The following is a 22,582-nucleotide window of genomic DNA, read 5'->3' on the forward strand; positions in this document are numbered from 1 at the left end:
CCATTTCTCCCCACCTCCACTGCTACCACCTTGGCCAAATAACAATCATGTTTTACCTGGACTATTATAAATATCTACTAATTGGACTCCTTGCTTCCATTCCTTCCTGCTTACAGACAATTCTCTACTTAGCAGCCAAACTGATCTTAGAGAATGTCAGATTATGTCATCCCCATGTTCTAAACCTCCAACGGTTTCACATCTCACTTAGAATAACATCAAAATGTTTTATCATGGCCACAGGCCCCACATAATCTGGTCCCTAGCTTCCTGGGACTGCATCCTCTACCTCTTTACACCTTACTCACTCCAGTCCTGTCATACTGTCCTTCTTGCTCTTCCTCAGTATTCCATTACTTCCTCAAGCCCTGTGTACTCTCTAAGATCTTGACAGCTAGTCAAGATAAGTGAGGTAACCTTGCACACAGGTATAGCAGATTACTCATCTTTGTTTTTCCAACACCTAACTCAATGAATGGCATATAGTGAAACTCAAAGATGTATTTGAATAAAAAAATAACTCTCTTAAAAAATTTTGAGGTTTTAACCAGCCATGTGATTAAAATGTAAGCCTACATTGTGATGCAGTTGCCAAAAACATCTAATGTTACCTAAGGTTACATTAACAGAAGTGTATTGTTTGGAGAAAAGCAGGTTGTAGTTCTTCTGGTCCAACCAATTCTGGAATGTCGTACATATTTGGCTTCAGATGTCACATATTAAGAGGGATTCTGACCCACTGTTACATTTCAGGGAAAGGATATTTTTCAGAAGTGGAAAAACAGTTGTGAAAGGACTGGACTACGCCCTGTGAAGAGCCATGAAAAAAACCTGAGAATCTTTAGCTTGATGAATACTTACTTGATGACTGGGGAGGCGACATGAAAATTCTCTCCAAATAGCAGAAATTCTGCTGCATAAAAGAGAGGTTTATGCTTTTTCTTGTTAGCCATAAAGGAAAGAACCAATGGTAGGAGGTTCCAAAGAGAAAGCTTTCAGTTCAACATAAGGAAGAATTTCCTGCCAGCTTTTCTCAAGTCAGTGTTCTGCAGAACACTATACCATGTGAAACTAAACAAAGTGTCTTGTGTCTTTACTGAAGGATATCTCAGAATCCTTAATATGCAAATGTTAAGAAGAAGATATATATGCTTCATTTCCAAAAGTTATTTATCCATAAAAACTTTTATTCACAGAGCACTGTTACTATCTCTTGAAACAATAGTTCATAGAACAGATTGAGTTAAAGCTGCTCAAAAATGAACAGAGAATCTTCTGAAGAAGCACAGTCAGGTTCACATTAAGATATCTGTGGAAACTGGATGGTGTTGCTGTCACTTCGGTACTTCGGAAAACTTGGTAACTAAGACTAGAGTATTAAAGCTTGGGAAACTTAAGCAACTTTCCTTGTTACGTTTATAACGTGAGACTGACTCAACACAGTTCTAGATGAGAATAATGGAGCAAAACCAATGGAAATGAGGCTCTCTAGGACAACTGTTCTGAACTTTTCCCCCAGCAATACACTGTAGAGTCATGATATTCCCATGTTTGTCCACTGATTCATTCATTGTGTGCAAGGTAATATTTCTCAACTTCTTTCGCCAACACAGCAACAAACAAAAACCTGTCATGTTCTACCACTCCTTCCCTCAACCCCCACATTTTGTTAGAATCCTGATATGGGACCATGTCCCCCATGGAGCACTGCCATTTTAGAAGCTCAAACCTAGAGTATTAATATAACTTTTTTTTTTTAATAAACAGGAAAATCTAGGCCTAAATGAAGAAATGGCATTTAAAAATTTTGGGAAAAGTAAAACAGGAAAAATTATCAAAACAGATCCACTACTTTGAGGCCGAAGGAAGTACTAATAAAAAAGGAAGTTATGTTCATAAAAATACTGTTGTTATTAAATACTTGTTGCAATAAGCAAGATGATGCAATAATAAGACAAAGCTGGCCCAACAACATTGAAAAGGCAGGGGTGGAAAATTATAATTAGTGTCTACACAGCTGTCCACAGGAGGGCGTACTCTAGGGCTGAAACATTGTAGTCCCTAAGAAGAATGTACACTGTAGAAGAAATGGCTCATCAGGACTTCTGCAATTTATACTTGTTCTCTTTTCCAGAGCCATGTTTACTATCTTTAATTTGGTTTCCAAATATCTATCAGTACTGAGAAAGGGGATTTGGGTTAGTGGATAAAATACTGTAATTGTCAGAAAGATATATCTTCTCCTATGTGTTAATAAAATGTCATTTTGTTTCCTACTCTCTGTACTGAAAAATTAACTACGGTCTTATCAAATCTGGATACCTGAGAAGCCAGGCCCTGGACCAGATCACACCAGACATACCAATTCTTGAGGTCCTTGTACACAGTACAATTACACTGCTAATGAAGAAACTTGAAATACCATTTCTCTGTTATTCTGCAATTTTGCCTCTAAATCAGCACTTCAAAAAGTGGGGTCATCAGTTCTAAATGGCAGGTAAAACAATTCCTACATAACTTTGATAACCACAGAGACTAACCTCAATTTTACATTTGTGTTTTTCATGGCCATTTGGAGGTAGCAGGCCAGCTTCAGCAACACTACACAAGGTTTACCGAGTTCACTGAGAGATGGGAAGACATAGAGTCTCAGGGGACTTGCTATAATGTACTGAAAAACCCAGTCCTAGAACTGCCTCTATCATGGGAGAAAAATAGAGGAGATTAGCTCAGATATGACACTACTTCTCTTTTCTAACCAAGTCGGAGTAAGAAATGCTTAAAGATGGTGATGGCCAAGATCAGAGTCAGGAATTGGGGTCTGGGCAGAGTCCAGGGAGTCATTAGAGCTTTGTCTTCTTGGTCTCCAGGTTGATCATGTTTCCTTGGATTTGGGGAATCTGCTTATCTGCTGACCCCTGAATATCCTCTAGCTTTATAGGAACATAGTAGTGGCCCATGATGGAGAAGATCAGGCAGACCACCAGCAGGAGGCAGGAAAACAAAATGAATTCGGCCCACTGCAGGAAGAAATACATATAAGAGAAGAATATGGAGAACCTGAAACTAAAGGGATCTTTATAGGATGAGGACTGGGGAGCAGATTTACCCAGGGTCACCTGTTTAGGAAGAGCTTTGGCAGAAGACAGGGCTCACTGGCCTCTCCTTGCATGGGCCTATGGTAGTCATTATTGCCACTTACATGTCTATTTTTCTGGCAAAGTCTGTGGGTATCTAATCCATCTCAAGTCAGAGGGCTGAGTGGGGAATGTGGGAGACAGAGGGGAGGGGGAAGAGAGAGCAGAGGAAGTTGGATAGACACGTGCTCCTGCTTCCCTTAGGTCCATACCTGTACCAGGCTGCTGAACTGTGCCACAATAAGCACGATGATGTTCCCAACTGCAACTGTCAACAACCAGGCTGCCTGGAGTACAGACTTCATGCTAGAGGGAGCCTAGAGAGGACACAAATTTGTTAGTAAACAAACTCCCTACACCACCCTCATGCCCCATGCATCTAACCAGAAAACTTCTCCCACAAAATCTTCCCCTACTAAGTTCAGCTATCACATTGATTCAGGGGATGGTAATAATGTTCAGAGTAACAATACGATGGAGCTCTTAACTGAATATTTTAATTCATTATATCATAATCTTCATTACAACCCTAAGGGATAAGTTCTATTACTATTATTTTATACATAAAGAAAAATAGCATTAGAGAGGTACACTTGCTCAAGGTTACACATTAGGTGTGCAGCCAAAATCTGAATGTGGGCAGTTTGATTCTGTAGCCCTTATTCTTAGTATTTAAGTATCCTTTTCTGGATTCCAAACAGCATAGTGATGCAGCCTGCCATTACCCTAGGAGTCAAGTTGATACTCTGTTCAGGACCATAAGGAATCTAAGGCCAAAAAATATGGAGGCCTTGGCCAGGGTCACACACCTAATTAAGGCAGTGCCAGGATTAAAACTCCACCCTCTGAGCAACAGCTCCACCTCCACCTTCCACTTGCAAAAACCTACCTGAGAATAAGAAAACTCAAGTCCTGTGACAGAGAACATGACCTCCCCAGCTGTAACAAGGGCATATTGTGGTAGCTGCCATGCGATGGACATTTTGTTGGCTGGGATATATTCCATCTTCCAGGCCTGAGGACCCTGACTGGTGCTCTTAGTGAGGGAAAGAAGAAATGGGCTTGTCAGGAGTCTCAAGTAAACATTCCTGGCCTAAAACATTTTATGGTCTTATATCCGTCCCCTCATTGTATTTTCATCCTTGTGCTACCAAGCAATTTCTACACAATTTCAGTTTTTTGAAATTCCTTTCAGTAACACTGAACTCACTTGCCTGACTTCAGTCAATCAAATACCATTACTGCAGAGCCCTTAAATGGTAGACTATTTTGATGCTGTACTTTAGATTCCCACCATTTTGACCTACTGGGTATTTTGATCCTGGCCAACATTTTAAATGTAAAATGGCATCTGAATTATACAAACACAATGAGTTTTCAGAAAAGCATGTACTTAAGAAAAGTTTAACTCCTTGTTAAATTTTCTATGTAAATACAGTTAAACTATTTCTAACATTTTCCATTTAAATATCTATTTTACTAAAATTACTTTTATCAAAATGAGTTATTTTCTTGGTAACCCTTACATTGAAGATTTTCTTGATCAATGTTTTAAAATCCATATCAAATACCACTTGCTATGTTGAATTCTATTTATTAGCCATTATTTTTGAACTCAAATCTTACACATTCAAATTTTGTCAAAAAGATGCAATTTTTCTGTGAAATTTTGGTCAAAAAGAAATCTTTTCAGGGTCAACTTTTTGTTATTAATGTTACCAATATACACGATTCTACAATTCTTTTTTCGTCTAAAATTACTTTTATTACATGCAGGTTTTTAGCTGTAGTTGGTTTTATTTTATATAGATTATATTTACTAATATTTCTTACAATAATGGAATTAAATTTTTGGAATTATGTATTTTTGTTGGAGTAAAACCCAGTTATTAGGTAGTAAGTGTTATTAAATAGCCGGTGTAATATCTAGATATATCATGAGATAAAAATAGCAGAGCTAAAACATATAGGTCAAAAGTCCCTGAAATCAAAAGTCTTTGATGTCCAAATGCCCTTGATTCTCTGAGTCAAAAGCCATTGTGTTCGAAATGTAGTAAGGCAAATGTTGTTTTAGTTGGTATTGTGAACAATACCTGGGCATATATTTGGGTTTTCTTGGCCTAAGAGAAGACTGTGACCTAAGCTCGTAAATCAAGGTCACATTCTCAAATACCCACAGGCAGGTAATTAACTAAACAAAGCAGGCTGAATGGGAATGATAAGGACTATGGTGAACTGGACAGCCCAACCCCATCTAAAGTGTACAGCCACTATAGCACCAGCCAACTGACATGGTAATACCTGTTATAGAATCTTCTGATTTTGTTTTTAAGAAATATAAGGAATACAGTTTCTTAGGTAAAATCACTTGAATTTTAAATATTGTCAATTAATAATAATTATTTTTATTTTTGTCAAGACTGTACAGACCAAACAAAACAGGACTACGTGAGGAACTGGGCCCTTAGGCCTCTAATATATGATCCGTACTCTAGATGCTTATTATCCTGGCATTCAGAAACAATATATATAGCTTCTATCTTGAGCAGTGTATGAGAGACAGAAGGAAAACACCAGGAATGCAAGTGTTATGGGTTGAGTTGTGTCCCCCTAAAACTCATATGTTGAAGTCCTAACCCCTAGTACCTGAGAATGTGACCTTATTTAGAAATAGGGTTGTTACAGATGGAATTAGTCAAGTTAAAATGAGGTCACTAGGGTGGGCTCTAATCTAGTGTGACTGGTGTCCTCATAAGAGAAATTTGAACATAGACAAACATACAGGGAGAACTCCATGAGAAGATGAAGGCAGAGACTGGAGTGATTCTTTTACATAACAAGAAACACCAAATACTGCCAGAAAACCAGTAGAAGCTAAAGGAAGCTAAATGAAACAGATTCTTTTTTTTTTTTTTGGTACACGGGCCTCTCACTGTTGCGGCCTCTCCCGTTGCGGAGCACAGGCTCTGGACGCGCAGGCCCAGCGGCCACGGCCCACGGGCCCAGCCGCTCCGCGGCATGCAGGATCCTCCCGGACCAGGGCACGAACCTGCGTCCCCTGCATCGGCAGGCGGACTCTCAACCACTGCGCCACCTGGGAAGCCCTGAAACAGATTCTTTCTCACAGCTCTCAGAAGGAACCAGATCTACCAACACCTTGATCTTGTACTTCTAGCCTTTATGACTATAAGGAAATAAATTTCTGTTGATAAAGCCACTCAGCTTGTGGTACTTTGTTACAGCAGCCCTAGAAAACTAATACAGCTAGGTCGGTTTAACATCAGAAAATCAATTAATATAATATACCATATCAATAGAAAACCATATGATTATCTTAATAGACACAGAAAAAGCATTTGACAAAATTCAACCTCCCCCCTTCATAGTAAAAAACAAACAAAACCCACAACAAACTAGGAATAGAAGGGAACTTAACCTGATACCTGATAAATACCTATGAAAACCCCACAGCTAACATACTTAGTGATAAAAGACTGAATGCTTTCCCCCTAAGAGGATGTCTACTCTCACCACTTCTATTCAATACTGTATTGGAGTTTCAAGCAAGAGCAGTTAGTCAAGAAAAAGAAATAAAAGTCATCCACACTGAAAAGAAAGAAGTAAAGCTTCTTTATGCAGATGACAGGATTTTGTATGCAGAAAGTCCTAAGGGATCCACTAAAAAACTATTAAAACTATCAAATGAGTTCAGTAAGGTTGCAGGACACAAGATCAATATCAATTGCATTTCTACATATTTGCAATGAACAATCTAAAAATGAAATTAGGAAAATGATTACATTAGCAACAGCAAAATAAAGAATAAAATACTTAGGAACAAATTAACAAAATAAATGTAAAACCTATACTCTAAAAACTATAAAATATTGTTGAAAAATTTAGGTCTTAAAGAAGACCTAAATAAATGGAAAAACATCTCATGTTCACTGACCAGGAGACAATATTGTTAAGATAGCAAAACTCCTCAAAATCACCTACAGATTCAGTGCAATCCCTCTCAAAAATCCCAGCTGGCTTCTGATCCTAAGCTGATCCTAAAATTCATATGAAAATTCATGGAACCCATAATAGCCAAACCAATCTTTAAAGGGAAGAACTAAGTTGAAAAACTCATATACTTACTGATTTTGAAATTTACTACAAAATAACAGTAATCAAGAGATTATTGTACTGGCACAAGAATAAATATATAGATCAATAGAATAGAACTAAGAATCCAGAAATAAGTCCTCACATTTCTGGTCAATTGACTTTTGACAAGAATGTCAAGACCATTTAACGGGAAAAGATGAGTCTTCAACAAATTGTGCTGGGACAACTGGATATTCACATACAAAAGAATGCAGTTAAGCCCCAAGCTCACATCATATACAAAAATGAACTCAAAATGGATTAAAGACCTAAATATAAGAGGTAAAACTATAAAACTCTTAAAGGAAAATAATGGGCATAAATCCTCATGACACTGGATTTGGCAATGGTTTCTTAGATGTAACACCAAAAGCACAAGCAACCAAAGAAAAAAATTGATAAATTGAACATCATAAAGATTAAAAATGTTTGTACTTCAGTGGACACCGTTAAGGAAGTTAAAAAGACAACCTATTGAATGGGAGGAAATATTTGCAAATCATATATCTGATAATGGACTTATGTTTAAAATATATAAGGAATGCTTACAACTCAACACAACCCAATTAGAAATTGGGCAAAGAATTTGAATAGACGTTTCTCCAAAGCAGATTACAAATGGCCAAAAAGTACATAAAAAGGTGCTCAACATCATTAGTCATCAGAAAAATATAAATAAAAACCACAATGAAATACCATTTCATACCTACTAGGATGGCTATAATTAAGAAGATAGAAAAACAAGTGTTGGCAAAGATGTAGAAAAATTGCCACCTTCTATTGGTGGGAATGTTAAATGTACGTTCACTTTGGAAAAGTCTAGCAGTTCCTCAAATGGTTAAACACAGAGTTACCATGTGACCCAACAACTCCACCCAAGAGAAGTGAAAATATATGTCCACACAAAAAGTTGTACATGAATGTTCATAACAACATTATTTATGTTAGTCAGAAGGTGAAAACAACCAAATGTTCATCAACTGATGAATATATGCATAAAATGTGTTATACCTATACAATGGAATATTATTGGGCAATAAAAAGAAATGAAGTACTGATGTATGCTATATGAATGAACCTTAAAAAATATGCTAAATGAAAGAATCCAGACACAAAAGGCCACATGTTATATCATTCCATTTATACGAAATAGGCAGAATAGGCAAATTTATAGAGACTGAAAGTAAACAAGTGGTTGCTAATGCTAGAGGGTATGGGAGGGAATAGTGAGTAACTGCTAATGAATATGGGGCTTCTTTTTGGAATGATGAAAATGTTCTAAAATTACACAACTCTGTGAATTTATTAAAAACCATTGAACATATATTATTGAAAATATATTCTATATATGTATCGAATATACAATATATATTGAATATGTTAATGCATTGAAAACCATTATACACTTTAAGTGGGTGAACTGTATGGTATATGACTTATATCTTAATAAAGCTGTAATAAAAAATGGCATACTAAAGATATCATGCTAATTAATTAAAATAAAAAACTTTACAGATTATTCTCATCACACTTCTAGAAATTTTCCATCTTTTCCTTATTCACTGTCTTCTTTTTATATTTAATACAATGTCAAAAGTAATGAAATAGGGCTTCCCTGGTGGCGCAGTGGTTAAGAGTCCGCCTGCCCATGCAGGAGACACGGGTTCGTGCCCCGGTCCGGGAAGATCCCACATACCGCGGAGCGGCTGGGCCCGTGAGCCATGGCCACTGAGCCTGCGCGTCTGGAGCCTGTGCTCCGCAACGGGAGAGGCCACAGTAGTGAGAGGCCCGCGTACCGCAAAAAAAAAAAAAAAAAAAGTAATGAAATAAAATTAGAAGCAAGATTCACATCAGAATTAAAATTCAGAGGTGTCATGTCCTGAGTGCTGAGACAATTGCTTTTGATGGAGTACAGTTAATTCATCCCCCAAACTTTGTGTAGAGACAGACATTTGTTACCAGTCTTGGTATTTCAGACTGTGATATGCTAGCAGATCAGTTTCCAAGGAGCTAGGAGACCCACATGTGGAGTCAGTCAAGAAGACCTAAACAATTTTTGTTTTCTTGGGGCCATAATGAGACTGCAGCAAACCATGTCACCTCATAGCAATGACTCAAGATAAATTATGTCTACCATTCCCCAAGACCCTGTGCCTGTTGCCAATGTTATCTCTTTTAAGTTCTCATGGAGACCTTAGTAGGTTTTCTAAAGTCACTATAGAAACTATCATCTTTCACTAGAAATAAGTATGTGATGCTGTCTTGCCACAGAGTCTTATTTGGGTCCCAGGACAGATACAGATTCAGATAGATATAGATTTATATATAGAGATATGATATAGTTATCTAGACATAAATATAGATACAGATATATGGAAGGAGAGAGTAAGGGTGGCCAGGAGCTACTTACATTAGTAATAACAAACAGATAAGCTGCACCAAAGTCTAGTAGACCCAAATTCAGTGAAAATTCCTCATTTTTTGTTCTACAAGGCACCGCAGAATATCTGGAACAGGACAATTTTAGGTTAGAATAGACATTACAGTTTAGAAAAGGATTCCCATCTCTGGAGGAAAGAGTGATTTCATCTCTCTACTGATGGTGAATCAATCAGCAAAGCTACCATTTCTCTTTGAGGAGAGGAGTCTCAGAGTGAATTATTTTCATGCCAGGTTTTTTCTACCCCTGATCTGAGCTTTTCATTGTCTGTTGGCTAATTTTTTTTTAAACCTTAAACCTGAATGCAGAAGGCACAAATTGTCTTCTTTTGTGAACTTCAGACTCTAAGTCTTCTCATCTAAATTTTAAGAATTTTTCTCTTCTAAGTCTTATGAATTAGTGGAACAGCATAAAACAGTGAACCTGAAAGGATAAGCTCGAACGAGGTGTTAATAGGAGTTACCAAAGGGTAGGAGTGGAAGCCAGTAATAAACTGGCAAACCTCCCAGAGATGGCCTTGTTGACTATACAGTATGGCCTTTACAACAAGCATGGTCTCAATATATCTATGCAGAAAAAGGTGAGACTGAGGGAAGGAGGCAAAGGTCGAAAGAGAGCAGGAATCTGTGTATATTTAAAATTAGCTGAGATATACCTAATCCTCCCACCTATATGCAAAGAAAGCATTTAAAAAACAGTTGTTGATAAAAGTAAAATTACAAGGGTAATTCTCTTACTCTCCTCTTTGCACAGTTCTGTAAGCAGACACACCATAGTCTTCTTCAACACTGAGGGAGGTATCTGTACCCAGGGAGATGTTGATCTCTTCATGCAAAGTGTTAACAAACCTAAGGGTAGAGACATTGTTACAGATCAGACAGACTCTCCCACCTGATAAAAGGGCAGGGGCCTTTTCTGTTTTGTTTACTGCTATATGCCTAGTGCCTAGAATAGTGGCTGGCACATAAAAGGTACGTGATGTATATTGTTAACTGCGTGAATAAATGAACTCACACGTAAGAAGCAATCAGTAGTCTTAGCTGTCCCTAACTTTTTCTTTCCTCAGGTATTAGCTTTTTATCTGCCATACTCTCACCTGATTTCAGCTGGGATGACACTATTGTGATCACACATGGCAGCCCGAGTCTCCTTACTAACCTACCTTAGGTGCACCTAATTTCTTTCCGTCTTCTAATGGTGTAATTCATCAACTGAGACTCCAGTAAGAAAAATAATTATGTGTGTGTGTGTGTGTGTGTATATATGTATATGTATAAATACGTACCAGTATTTATATAAAACTGACACTTTATCCTCTTACAAATGAAGTCTGATTTGACTTATGCAAAACTCAAGACTCCCAGCCCACAGTAGGTTGAGCTATCATTGTTTTGGGTCTGCAGATAACCCTGGACTTTTCCAGAACCATCTTTCTAGTCTTTTGAACCCGGGCCGCTAAATTGCTCCCTCAGTTTAGGTTTCTGGTAGCATTTGCGTTGGTCCCTGGCCCATGGGATTAGAAGGGCAGTTCCCTCTAAAATCCTTGATATTGATTTCTGGACATTCAATCATCCTGCACTAACCTAGAAATTGCTCCCTTTCATCCTTCCTGGAGGTTCCCATTGCTCTCTGACCCAGGGAAGTCCTATCCTCATTGTTGTCTTACTTATTTTTGATCTGTTTACTTTTTCTGAAGCTGCATATGCAAAAGTAGATTATTATGACTGTTCCACCCTTCAGTGAAATTCAAACTTTTTATTGAAAGCTCTCCTCTAAAATGCTATTCTCAACAGCAACCATCTAATCTTGATGGCCATAGGCACATGCATCTGTCTATTTCATGTCAGATTCCTGCCCCAGTGAGCAGGTGACCCCTTCAAGGCTCCATTTCTGTAAATGTCCCAGACTGTCTAACAAGACCTTCAGCCTTATCTAGATTCAAAACCAAGTCTTTTGACTTCAAGTGTGTTGCCTTTACTAAACCATGAGGTCTCTATAGGTTTATTTTAAATTTTACTTAAAAAACACAGTAACTATAAAAGATATTCAACTACCAATAACAAAGGGAGGATTATTTGCTTACTTCTAAATTTCTCTCTGGTGATCACCGAGAGGAAAGAATTCAGTTATTTTCCTAAGAGCAAGATAAGTGGATAAAATTCAGCAGAAGAGATTTATGTTGCAGAGCACAGGGGGCATACATAAATACAGGGTCATCTTTGAATACCACATGAGAAAGCAAGCCAAAAGACTTGGTTTTGAATCTATGCTTCTCACTGCCCTGGGAAATGCCTTCTGACACTAATTCTCTTGACATTCTAGGAAGAGAATCCCTGTACAAGACAAGTAGAATGTGAAGTCTCTTCATGTGAAGCCCCACAGATCAGAAGAGACCCAAGATTCAAGAGAACAGAGAGGCCTGGGTCTCCTTGGCATCCAAACCTCATGGCTGTCATCCCATTGGTTGTTTTGTTTTCTTCATCCTTTACCTACAATAGAGGGAAGTAAACATCAGTTACAGCTGACAAGAGGGAACTGATAATAAGAAACTTTGATCATCATTCATATCCTTGGTAAGATATTGATGAGCCCAGTCATTGTACTCTAAGATAATTTGGAAACTAGGCCATTCCTCAACTTACCATCATGCTAGAAATACTTTTCCCATCTTCTCGAATGATCAGAGTGTACCATTTTTTCTCCTCCACAGAATGCTCAGTGTAGACAGACAAATTGTGATATTTCAGTTGGAAGTGGAAATTCTGGCTTTTTGTCTTCAGGTGGAGTTTGGAATAGTGTGGCATTTTCTATAGAATGAAGAGCCTGTCACACTCACCTTCTACCCCATCTTGGACATCACAATCTCATAGTAACCCAGGGCAGGTGACCTCATTAGATACTTTCAACATTACCCTTTAACCTAGTAATTCCATTTCTAGAAATATACCATAGGAGTAATTAGAGGCTTGAATAAAGATTTATGAGTACGGATGTTCATTATAGAATTATGTATAATAACAAAAAAAAATTAAATACCTATAAGGAAATACTTTACTAAGCCATGTTATATCCACAGAATAGAATATTATGTATCCATTAAAATCACATTCTCAAAGTTTACCTAAGGGCATGGGAAAATGCTTATGATGGTTAATGTTAAGAAAAAATCAAGGTCAATACAGCATATAGTGTTTCAACACTTTTTAAAAATTTGTTTATTCATTTATACAAAAATGCTAACTATGATTATCTCCGTGTGATGGATTTATAGGTGGTTTTTATATCTTTTGACATACTCCCCAATTTTCTACAATAAATGTATATTACTTTTATTGTTTAAAAAATATTTTAAATGAATATTTCAGAATATATATAATATAGTCGTGAAAATATGCAAGCCAAACTCTTCCACAGGGTGCGTGTTACAAGGCAGTTTGAAATAATAACACAAATTACAACCTATTGAGAGCTTACAATGTCCCAGACATTATGCTAAGCACTTTACATATAATATTTATCCTTACAACAGCTTATGACATAAAAATTATTGCCATTTTACAGATGCTAAAACTGAGGCTTAGAGATCAAATAACTTGCTCAGGGTCTTATAGCTAGGGAATGGCAGAACCAGGAATTGGACTGGGGCAGTTTGACTCCCCAAGTGCATGCTCTTCACCACTGTATTATGCTGCTGCCTTTGCACATAATCTGAATGTGTTTCTGATTCATTCAAGTCCATACGTCACCTGAAAGGATTTGATGGACTCTGCCAACAGAGAGTTGTTTTCATCTCCCAGCACTGTAACCTTCACCTCATTATCTGCCAGATTCAAGACTTGTAGGAAAATCTCTTGGGAATCTGGTTGGGGTGGGGCCATTTCCTTAGGACAGAGAACACGTGTTAGAATTACCAACAAATAACCCTTCAGATACCATGAAAACACATACCTCAGTCCTTTCTCGACAGCCTAGCTCATCTAGTCAGGAGGACACAGTTTCCTACCTTTAAAGAACATTTGGCTTAGAAAACTCTGAAGGCAGTTTGGAGGGGGAAACACCAGCTCAATATAGCAAGCACTGATGCCAGGTAACAAACTCCATGCCTTTTGACTCAGCCGTGGCCTCATACATCATTCCCTAATAGTGGCTATTCAACCTGCCAAAAGTTATTTGAGTGTCTGGTAAGCTATCTAAGAGATGGTTATATATCTTGGATACCGGTGTTTGGAAATTCCTTGACAATATACTCTGAATCACTCAGGTGGGAGGTGGGCTTCATTTTGCACTGCTGCTTTACCCCTGTATCTACTCATTTACCACAAACACTTATTATGCACCTTTAAAACAGGTACTGTGCTTAGGGCCCAGGGAATCAAGATTGAACAAGTCAGAAAAGTGAACAAAATAGGTATGGTCCTGCTCTCATGACTTAAGATTTATTGTACTCACATTAATTTTTATCTCTACAGTAGCAGCAACTGCAAAGGCCAGGCATGCTAGGATCATACCAACAGCCATTTTCCTAAGTGATCTATAGGGGAAAGAAAGAGACAATTATAGCTAAACTCTAGACTCTAAAGAATAAAATCTAAACCCCCTAAGCTTAGCTAATTTGGTCCCAATTACTTTTCAAAGTATTGCCTCCCCTTCATATAACCTTCTTTCTACTTTTACTTGAGTCATACTGAATTGTTCTCTGTAATGCACCAAATTTTTCCCTCTACCTTTGCTTATGATTTTTTTATCCATTATGTCATAATAACAAAAATAATAGTAATATAGCCAGATTTACTGAACATTTACCATATACCAGTCACTATATATTATTACCTCCTTTTCCTCTCCTTCAGAAGTCTTTCTTGACCCTGGCCTCTCTCTTCCATCTCTGCATTTCCCTGGCACTTTGCTTTCCTTCTTAGGGCACTTAACAAATTTCACCTTGTTGCAATAATTAACCTTGCATATTTTCTAGCTTCCTTACTAAAGAGTAAACTCCTTAAGAGCAAGATTTGTGCTTTTACATTTGCATAGCACTTGGTGCTGAACTCAATAAACTGCTCAATGAATGAGTAAATGACAAAAGGTCATCTGAATATGGTAAGTGGTTATCAAAAGGAAATTGCTATTAAATCAGAAATTAGAGAAAACTTAACACCCTCCTCTGTCAAACTTTACAAAAAATAACACTTCTGTTTAGAAGGGGGGGAAAGCAGTAATTAGGGACAATTCTATCCCCACTCTTATGAGGTCCCCCATTTGTTTCATAGGGACAGTGGAAGATTTAAAGGGATTAGTTATCCTCAAAGGCTTTGGACTTCTTTGAAGAGGCAACTTTCAAGAACAAAGCAACAAGTTGGTTTAGGAGCCTAATCTCACATACTTTTTGACTTCCCATGAAGTAGAGTCCTAACTCTTCAACATCACATATGTAAGTCTGCAGTAATGGCTTGGACTCTCTATCATAAGAATTAATTAGATCTAATTCCCGTCCTTCAGTATGAACAGGCGTTTAATCTAACTTGGATAAACAGAAGCAGAAAAATGATAAATCAAAACAAATCATCACTAAGTAGAAAAGATATTGACTCTTTATCAAACTGGGCAAATGTTGAGTCAGTTTGGAGCAACATAGGCATAGTGAGCACTTACGTGAAGTTAATGCCACACTTGGAGACCAGAGGATAAATGATAAAGTCAAACAGTGGGATGAAGATAAGAACCAAAAAGGGATTTAGTACCTGTAACACCATGGTAAAAGGGATTAGTTACAACGTTCTTCTATCATGAGTGTGAGCATGTGCTCTCATTTGCATGTGTGCACTCTCTCTCACATCCAAACACACTTTCATCATACTATGTACAGAATGATTCCACATCCTTCAGTTTCTTTACACCCAAGACTCTATTTCCCCTGCATAGCACATTATCTTCCAAATATCCCAAGGAACCAGTTTCACTCTGAACCTGTTTTTCTGTCAATCAACTGGGAGCTTTCCCCTCCCATTTTCACTTATCTTCTTCAGCACCACAGCCAAGGGAAAAATGTCATGGCCAGGAGAAAGGAATGAGAGAAGGAAGAATTGGGGATTGTTGAACAAGAGTTTAAAAATATACCTGGGAGTCACCAATAAACAGAGATTCTGATTTTGTTGCTCACACAACAAAGCCTTATACTTTCTTTGACAATATTTCCATGATACTTGACATGGAAAAAAATCCAGTGCTTATACTTTCCCTGTGAGCTCAAAACTCAGTCTCCCTGGAGTTGATCAGGAGCTACTTACTTAACAGAGGATGTGAAAGAGAAATGTGGGGCTTAAAGAGAATATTTCATTCCTATGTTTAGCTCTCCTCAGCATACAAGGAAAAAAACATCAAATTATGGTTGGTAATCCTACTACTACAGGTAATGGTGTAGATGAGGAAAGAAATAAGTACCCGGGACTATAGAGAAGTCTCCTACCTGCATCTGGTCAGGCTGAAGCACAAAAAAACCCTGAAACATGATAACAAATCACATTAAGATGGTGGCCTGAAGACAAAAAAAAAGCCTAGATCAACCATCTTGCTAATTAGCAGGTGAGAAGCTTAAGGTAAAATCTATCAGGTCTTTGGTTCAGGATCACTATTATCCTTCTAAGGGTATGCCGGGGGTGGGGGGGGTGGGGGTGGGGGGCGTGGGGGGCGAAAGAGACTGGGAATGGCTTCAGGCTATGTCTCCTGAAGGCAGATGGGCTTAAGGGAGAATCTTATTTTCTGTTCACTATGCTTTCTTTAACTTGAAAGAGAATAAAGTCAGTGTGTTTTTTATTAATCTCAGTAACTGCAGTCGTAGGTGGTAATAATATGACGGACAAGACATCATGGTTAGGGTGAAGACTCCCACTGACACACAGTGTTTCTGAAGTTGTTCTCCAGGAGGTCAAAAAGAGGACAAACATGGTAAATCCTGGACAGCCAGGGGAAGGAAAAAGGTGAAATTATATTAAGCAGGCTCCAAACAGACTGGCATCATAAAACCCTGGCATCATTCCACCCTGCCCTCTTCACAACTGAGATGATAGAAAAACAATACAATAATCTAGGAAGTGGGAACAAATGAGAGAAGCGTTTTTGCCAATGAATGGAAATTGGAAAAAGAGGAAATAATGTTTACAATTTTCCCGTTATTTCTGTATCCATGTACAAAATATCCCACCTCTGGGTCCTCTGCTGTTAGCCCTGCCTAAGAGATGGTGTCAATTGTGTTGTAGCAGCAATCAAACCTGCTGTTCCCTGGCCAGGCTTAGATGGAAGAAAACATCCACTTCCCCAGGCTCTATCACTTCATTTGCTATCCTCTCAATGCTTCTTTGTATACATTTAAACCTTTCCATCCTTACATTTCTGATTTCTAAAGATAAGATTCTGCTTTTTATTTCTAGATTTGCTTTCTTTATTTTGCCTATTCAGTATCTTCATGCTAAAGGCACATCTATTATGATCTTATGTCAGTTTTCAGGCAAAAACACAAAGAAATTTCTCCTTAATATGGATTATAAAGAAAATGATAGACTTCTCTGGAAAAATCTCTTCTACTCACCAAATTCCCATTCATCCTGGTGGCTTGCAAGGTCCATCGTGAGCCCTAGGGCAAACAGATGCTATTAAAAGAAATCCTTTTCTCTGAGAGGGAAGGGGCTGGAGGAAGGGGTAGCTTTCAAAAGCACTATTTTTTTTTAACATCTTTATTAGAGTATAATTGTTTTACAATGGTGTGTTAGTTTCTGCTGTATAACAAAGTGAATCAGCTATACGTATACATATATTCCCATGTCCCCTCCCTCGTGTCTCCATTCTTACCTGCTGATCCAAAAGAGCCCAGAACATGGGCAATGGGATATAAAGAAACAGTACCCTGGTCAGTGCCTTCACATCCATAATGAGCTGCCTCTGCAAGAAGGGGTGAGAAGGAACAGGCTGAATTGCCAGATAGGGTTTTCTTGCTTACAGTAGAAGTGGCCCAGAACAGTAAGAGAAGAGGTCAAATACAGCACGAGGGAATCAGTTTGGACATTAGGAAAGACTACATGGAGGCATCAGATGTTTCTGCAGTTCCAACTTACTGGGTATTTCTCAGCTGCCCAGTCCAGCCAGTGCTCTCGCTTTGGAATGTCCGCAGAACGGTTCTTGAAACGGTTGGAAATGGCAAACTAGGGCAGAGCGTAGATATCAGAGGAGAGACCAGAAAAAATCCCCTGCTTTTTCCAATTCATTATCTCTTCCCTCAAACACACATAACTCTTAAGTGACTTACTCCAACCTTTTGATTTCATCAGGCATTGAATTTCAGAATATTTCAAATCTAATTTTACCTATCCTTATTTTCTGTTGGCAACATACATAACTACATTTCAGAAGACTTTTGCCCATTTTTAAAAACGATTACATTATTTTTAACTTAATGGTTAAGTAGAGGCACAGAGGGAAGACCGATTAATCTCAGTTTGCCAAAAGGCACAGAAGTAGAGCAGAGGTCATTGAGAGAAGCCATGTTTGAAGACCTATATGCTCAGCACAGCATCTCTTTCCCTTTGACTGAAAAAGGTAGGTAAACAATTCATGGACTTACCCAGATACATTTGACAACTTGAGTCACTATGTTTCCTTCAGGAGGTGGTTTTCTGTATATTTTGCTTCCCATTGCAAACACAACTGCAGTTGATAGACAAATAAGGTTCTTAGCTTCTCATTTAGCACATTCAGTATTTAAACACTAAGGACAGAATGCTGAAATATAGGAGTAACTGGCACATCTCAAAAAGGGAGGGAAATGACTGACGCTATCTGACTCTGGAGTTAGAAAAACTATGGGAGCCAAAATGGTCAGTGTTGAGACTTTCCTGTTATCACAGAAATGAAAGTCACCTTTGAATTCTCACTCTTCTTTCTTCATCTCTACATCTGACATATTAGCAACTTTCACTGACCCTCTGTCTTCAGTGCATTTCCTGCCTGCCCCCTCTTTTGCATCACCACTGCTGTGACTCTTGTGTAGGACCTCATAACTTCTATCCTGCATTATCAAAATGGCCACCAACTAGTTTCTCAGTCCTGTTCTCTTCTTCTTTTATCTGATGCCAAATTAAAACCCTTTTTCCAGGACCTACCTAACAAGCCCAAACTCCTGGCATGGAAGGCCTTCCCAAATTCATTATTATCCTGGTGGTTATTACTATCATTAATGATCTCTTGAAGATTTATTATTATATGTAAAGTGTTAGGCGTTTTACATTCAGTACTGATTTAACCTGACAAAATATGTAATACTCTATTTTACACATGAAGAAATCAAGGATTAAAGAAATTAAGCAATCTGTACAAGAAAGTGCCAGAAACTGCATTTTTGACCTGAGGCCTGACTCAAGAATCTATACTCTTAACCACCATAAAGCACCTCATTCATTCATTCTTGCATTACACACTCTGCTAGATACTACTGGTAATAAAGATAAAAAAGAGGTGGCCCCTGTCTGCAATGGCGCTCCCCCTCAACCTACCACTTTCCACTTTACCTTTCATTATTCTCCATTTGGCACCTTATCCTCTAACCACTATTCATCATTCCTATGAAAAATTCTTTTCTGTTCTATTTCTGTTCTTGAGCTCATTCTCTTTCCCTCAACACCCATCTTTATCCTTTAACCACATCTCCACAGTTATCTATAGGTGAATTTAATTTTCTTATTTTCTCCTTTATTTTACCAGCAATGAGATATAGTTTTATAATTATAAAAAAGTAAATTTTTTTCAAGTTTATTAAATTTAACTAAAATCCGTGGGAAACCTCCATCTTGGTACCCTCCCAGATGTACTTTCCTCCTGAATGGACTTCCCAGCTCTAGCCAGATGCCCCTCTAGTAGATCTTCTACCCAAGATGCTTTTCTCAGTGACCAGTAGCAATTTCCAATATCCTTACATCTAGAATGCCTGAATCACCTTACTTTTCTCTATCTTAACTTTCTAATTTCTCCATTCCTCTCAGTCAGATTCACTCTACCACTTTTTCTTTATTTATCCTCTCAGTTTCCCCAAAGCTTCTCCAAATAGCACCCTTTACCTACCACAGCCTTCTTACTGTTGATAGAAAAAATAGTCCAGAGAAAAGAATGCTAATCCTGGGAGACCAGTGGGCAGACAAAGAGGTATCTAGATAAGTGGGAGATTTTGGACAGGAAATAGACTGCTCTTGAAACTAAGAATGATCCTAGAAAGAGGCTGAAATTCTCAGGAATTCTGGTCTAAAAAGTGACAGTGAAGTGATAAAAGGAAGACCTTGACAAGTTCACACTTAAATTTCAAGGCCACTTAACCGAAGAAGCTGAGTAGGGACCTTGAGTTTCTCTACCATCTCCTCCCACTAGTAGATGTTGCCTCTTACTTCACAAAGAAGATAGAAGGCTTCAAATGAAAACCCCCTCAACTTCTTGCCACCAAATCTATTAACTTCTGTATCCACACCCATCCTCTCCTCTCTCCATTTAGGTGAGGGTGATTGATGTTCCTCCTCCTGTATAAAGGCAATTGTGCCATGTGTGCTTTCATACTGATTATACTGTTTTATCTTACATCTTCAACATGTTTCTTTACTGGAGTCTTCCTAATGACATTCAAGCATGCTCAACATCCTCTCTTGACTCCATGTCGCCTTTCAGCTATAAATACTGTCTTCCCCTTCATCCCTCTTATTCACTTCCCAATTTACTCTAATTAGTCTCAAATCTCCACCAATCTACCATAGATGATATCATCAAATCAATGACCCTCTTGTCGCTATATTTAATGGACATTTTCCACCCTTATCTTGCTTTCCCAGTCAGTAACATTCGTTACTCTGAATGAGTCCCTTCTTGAAATCCTCTTGGTAGCCAAGATAGAACAACTATCACTTTGGCCATTCCTTCTTAGTCTCATTTGTGGGTTTCCCCTCTTTGCCTGTCTTTTTTTGTTGTTAACTGTTGAACCCTTTACCTAATTCAAATACAAAATTTGACCCTTAACACATTTTTATTGTAAAGGAAATACAAGAACTTACAAGTAAATGCTGGCTTGTATAAAGGTATGCTCAACACTGAATAATCTCATTTAATAATATAAATACATAACAAAGAATTGACAATCTATATATTGGAGAAAATAATCATTATTAAGTTTTCATTACATTAAGACTCATTCCCATACAAATTTGAAACATTATTCTAAAGGTTTATGCCATAGAGATTGCCCCTTAATTTGATTCTGGCATTAATGAAATCACCCTGGTTCTCAAAATACGATTTCTGCCTCTCCATTTGCACTGTTTTTTTCCTACCTGGAGAGCCATTCCCCAACTTTCCTTTTGTGAATCTTTATTTGAATAACTTCAGTGCAACCTAGTTACTCATGCCTTTGCTGCACTTCCTTGTAGATATCTTTATTTCTGCACTTATCACAGTGAACAGAACTTCATTGTTCACTTATCTGTATCTTTACCAGGAAAATAAAATTCCTTGCAAATAGGTACCATAACTTGTTTATCTCTAATTCCTGGTGCTTAGATCATTTGACTGTCTTTTTTTTTTTTTTTTTTTTTTTTTTGCGGTATGCGGGCTTCCCACTGTTGTGGCTTCTCCCGTTGCGGAGCACAGGCTCCGGATGCGCAGGCTCAGCGGCTATGGCTCCCGGGCCCAGTCGCTCTGCGGCATGTGGGATCTTCCCGGACCGGGGCACGAACCCGTGTCCCCTGCATCGGCAGGCGGACTCTCAACAACTGCGCCACCAGGGAAGCCCTTGACTGTCTTTTAAATACCAGTGTTCCTCACGGTTCTATCCTTGCTGTCTTTTTACCGTACTCTTATTATCTCTTAGTTATTCCATCCATTTTCATGAATTAATTGCTATCCATATATTAATAGCTCCAGATCTTTATAGCTGAAACATTTCTTCTGAACTTTAAACCTGTATTTCCAAATAAATGTTTGATACTCCCAATTAAATGTTCCAAGGACATCTAAAATGTAACATGTCCAAAACTAAATTCATTAGTATTGCCCCAAACCTCTTCTTCCTTATTATCAGTTAATGACCCTACTATCCACCATTTGCTCAAGCCAGAGCCCTACATTCAATGTTGGCTTTTCTTCTCCCTTACTTTCACACATCTAATCATATCAATTTTGTCAATTCTGTCAGGACCAAGGAGGGTGAGCTAAGTGAGGCACTCACCTTGAGCACAAAATTTAAGGGAGTACCAAAATTCAGTAATCAAGACAAAGGGTATCCTTGTCTCACCCTTAACCCATTTTTTCTCCATATTACAGTCAGAAATACCACTGAAAAATAAAAATCTAACCATCATTCCTCTATTCAAAATCCTTTTGAAGCTCTCTACTAGTCTCCTGATAAAGTTCTAATTCCTTAGTAGGTTAAAAGGCCCTTCATTATCTAGTTTCTGTCAATTTCTCCTCTCTATCTTTCCATTTATGCTCCAGGCAATTTGAATTCCTTTAAGGCCTTCAAATATGTCATACTATTTCTCATCTCCTTGTCTTACAGATACCGTGTCCTATTTCTGTTTCACTTTCAATCTTTTCTTTGATTAATCTTTGAATTAATTGCTGCTAATCCTTTAGGTCTTACCTTACACATCATTTCTTTCCTGACCCTCGAAGTCTTAGTCAGATATCCCTCCTATGTGTTCCTATAGCTTTCTCTGTATTTCACCAGCTGTGACAGTGATCATACTATATTGAAATTTCCTGTTTTCTTATCTGTCTCCCTCCTCCTGCTGGACCAAATAAATTCTTTGAAAGCATGAATTCTGTAGCTATCTAA

At 38.1% G+C, this 22,582-nt stretch overlaps 1 protein-coding gene across 2 annotated transcripts in view; it reads right to left on the bottom strand.

Annotated features, from left to right (window-relative positions):
• Positions 1–1,166: 1,166 nt before the first annotated feature.
• SLC15A2 (solute carrier family 15 member 2) overlaps positions 1,167–22,582 on the bottom strand; it is a 779,020-nt gene continuing 757,604 nt past the window's right edge. For both annotated transcript variants that reach the window (XM_049710148.1, XM_033403346.2), the window contains 15 exons: positions 18,341–18,423; positions 17,835–17,921; positions 17,572–17,661; positions 17,312–17,356; positions 16,193–16,225; positions 15,379–15,467; positions 14,179–14,260; positions 13,476–13,610; positions 12,372–12,536; positions 12,172–12,218; positions 10,467–10,577; positions 9,700–9,796; positions 4,027–4,173; positions 3,350–3,454; positions 1,167–3,020 (listed from right to left, as the gene is read on the bottom strand). In XM_049710148.1, the coding sequence (XP_049566105.1) occupies positions 2,844–3,020; positions 3,350–3,454; positions 4,027–4,173; positions 9,700–9,796; positions 10,467–10,577; positions 12,172–12,218; positions 12,372–12,536; positions 13,476–13,610; positions 14,179–14,260; positions 15,379–15,467; positions 16,193–16,225; positions 17,312–17,356; positions 17,572–17,661; positions 17,835–17,921; positions 18,341–18,423 (1,493 nt within the window). In that variant the 3' untranslated portion in view covers positions 1,167–2,843. The remainder of the gene's footprint in view (positions 3,021–3,349; positions 3,455–4,026; positions 4,174–9,699; positions 9,797–10,466; positions 10,578–12,171; positions 12,219–12,371; positions 12,537–13,475; positions 13,611–14,178; positions 14,261–15,378; positions 15,468–16,192; positions 16,226–17,311; positions 17,357–17,571; positions 17,662–17,834; positions 17,922–18,340; positions 18,424–22,582) is intronic.

This window comes from Orcinus orca, chromosome 5 (genome assembly GCF_937001465.1).
Source record: "Orcinus orca chromosome 5, mOrcOrc1.1, whole genome shotgun sequence".
Classification (NCBI taxonomy): Eukaryota; Metazoa; Chordata; class Mammalia; order Artiodactyla; family Delphinidae; genus Orcinus; species Orcinus orca.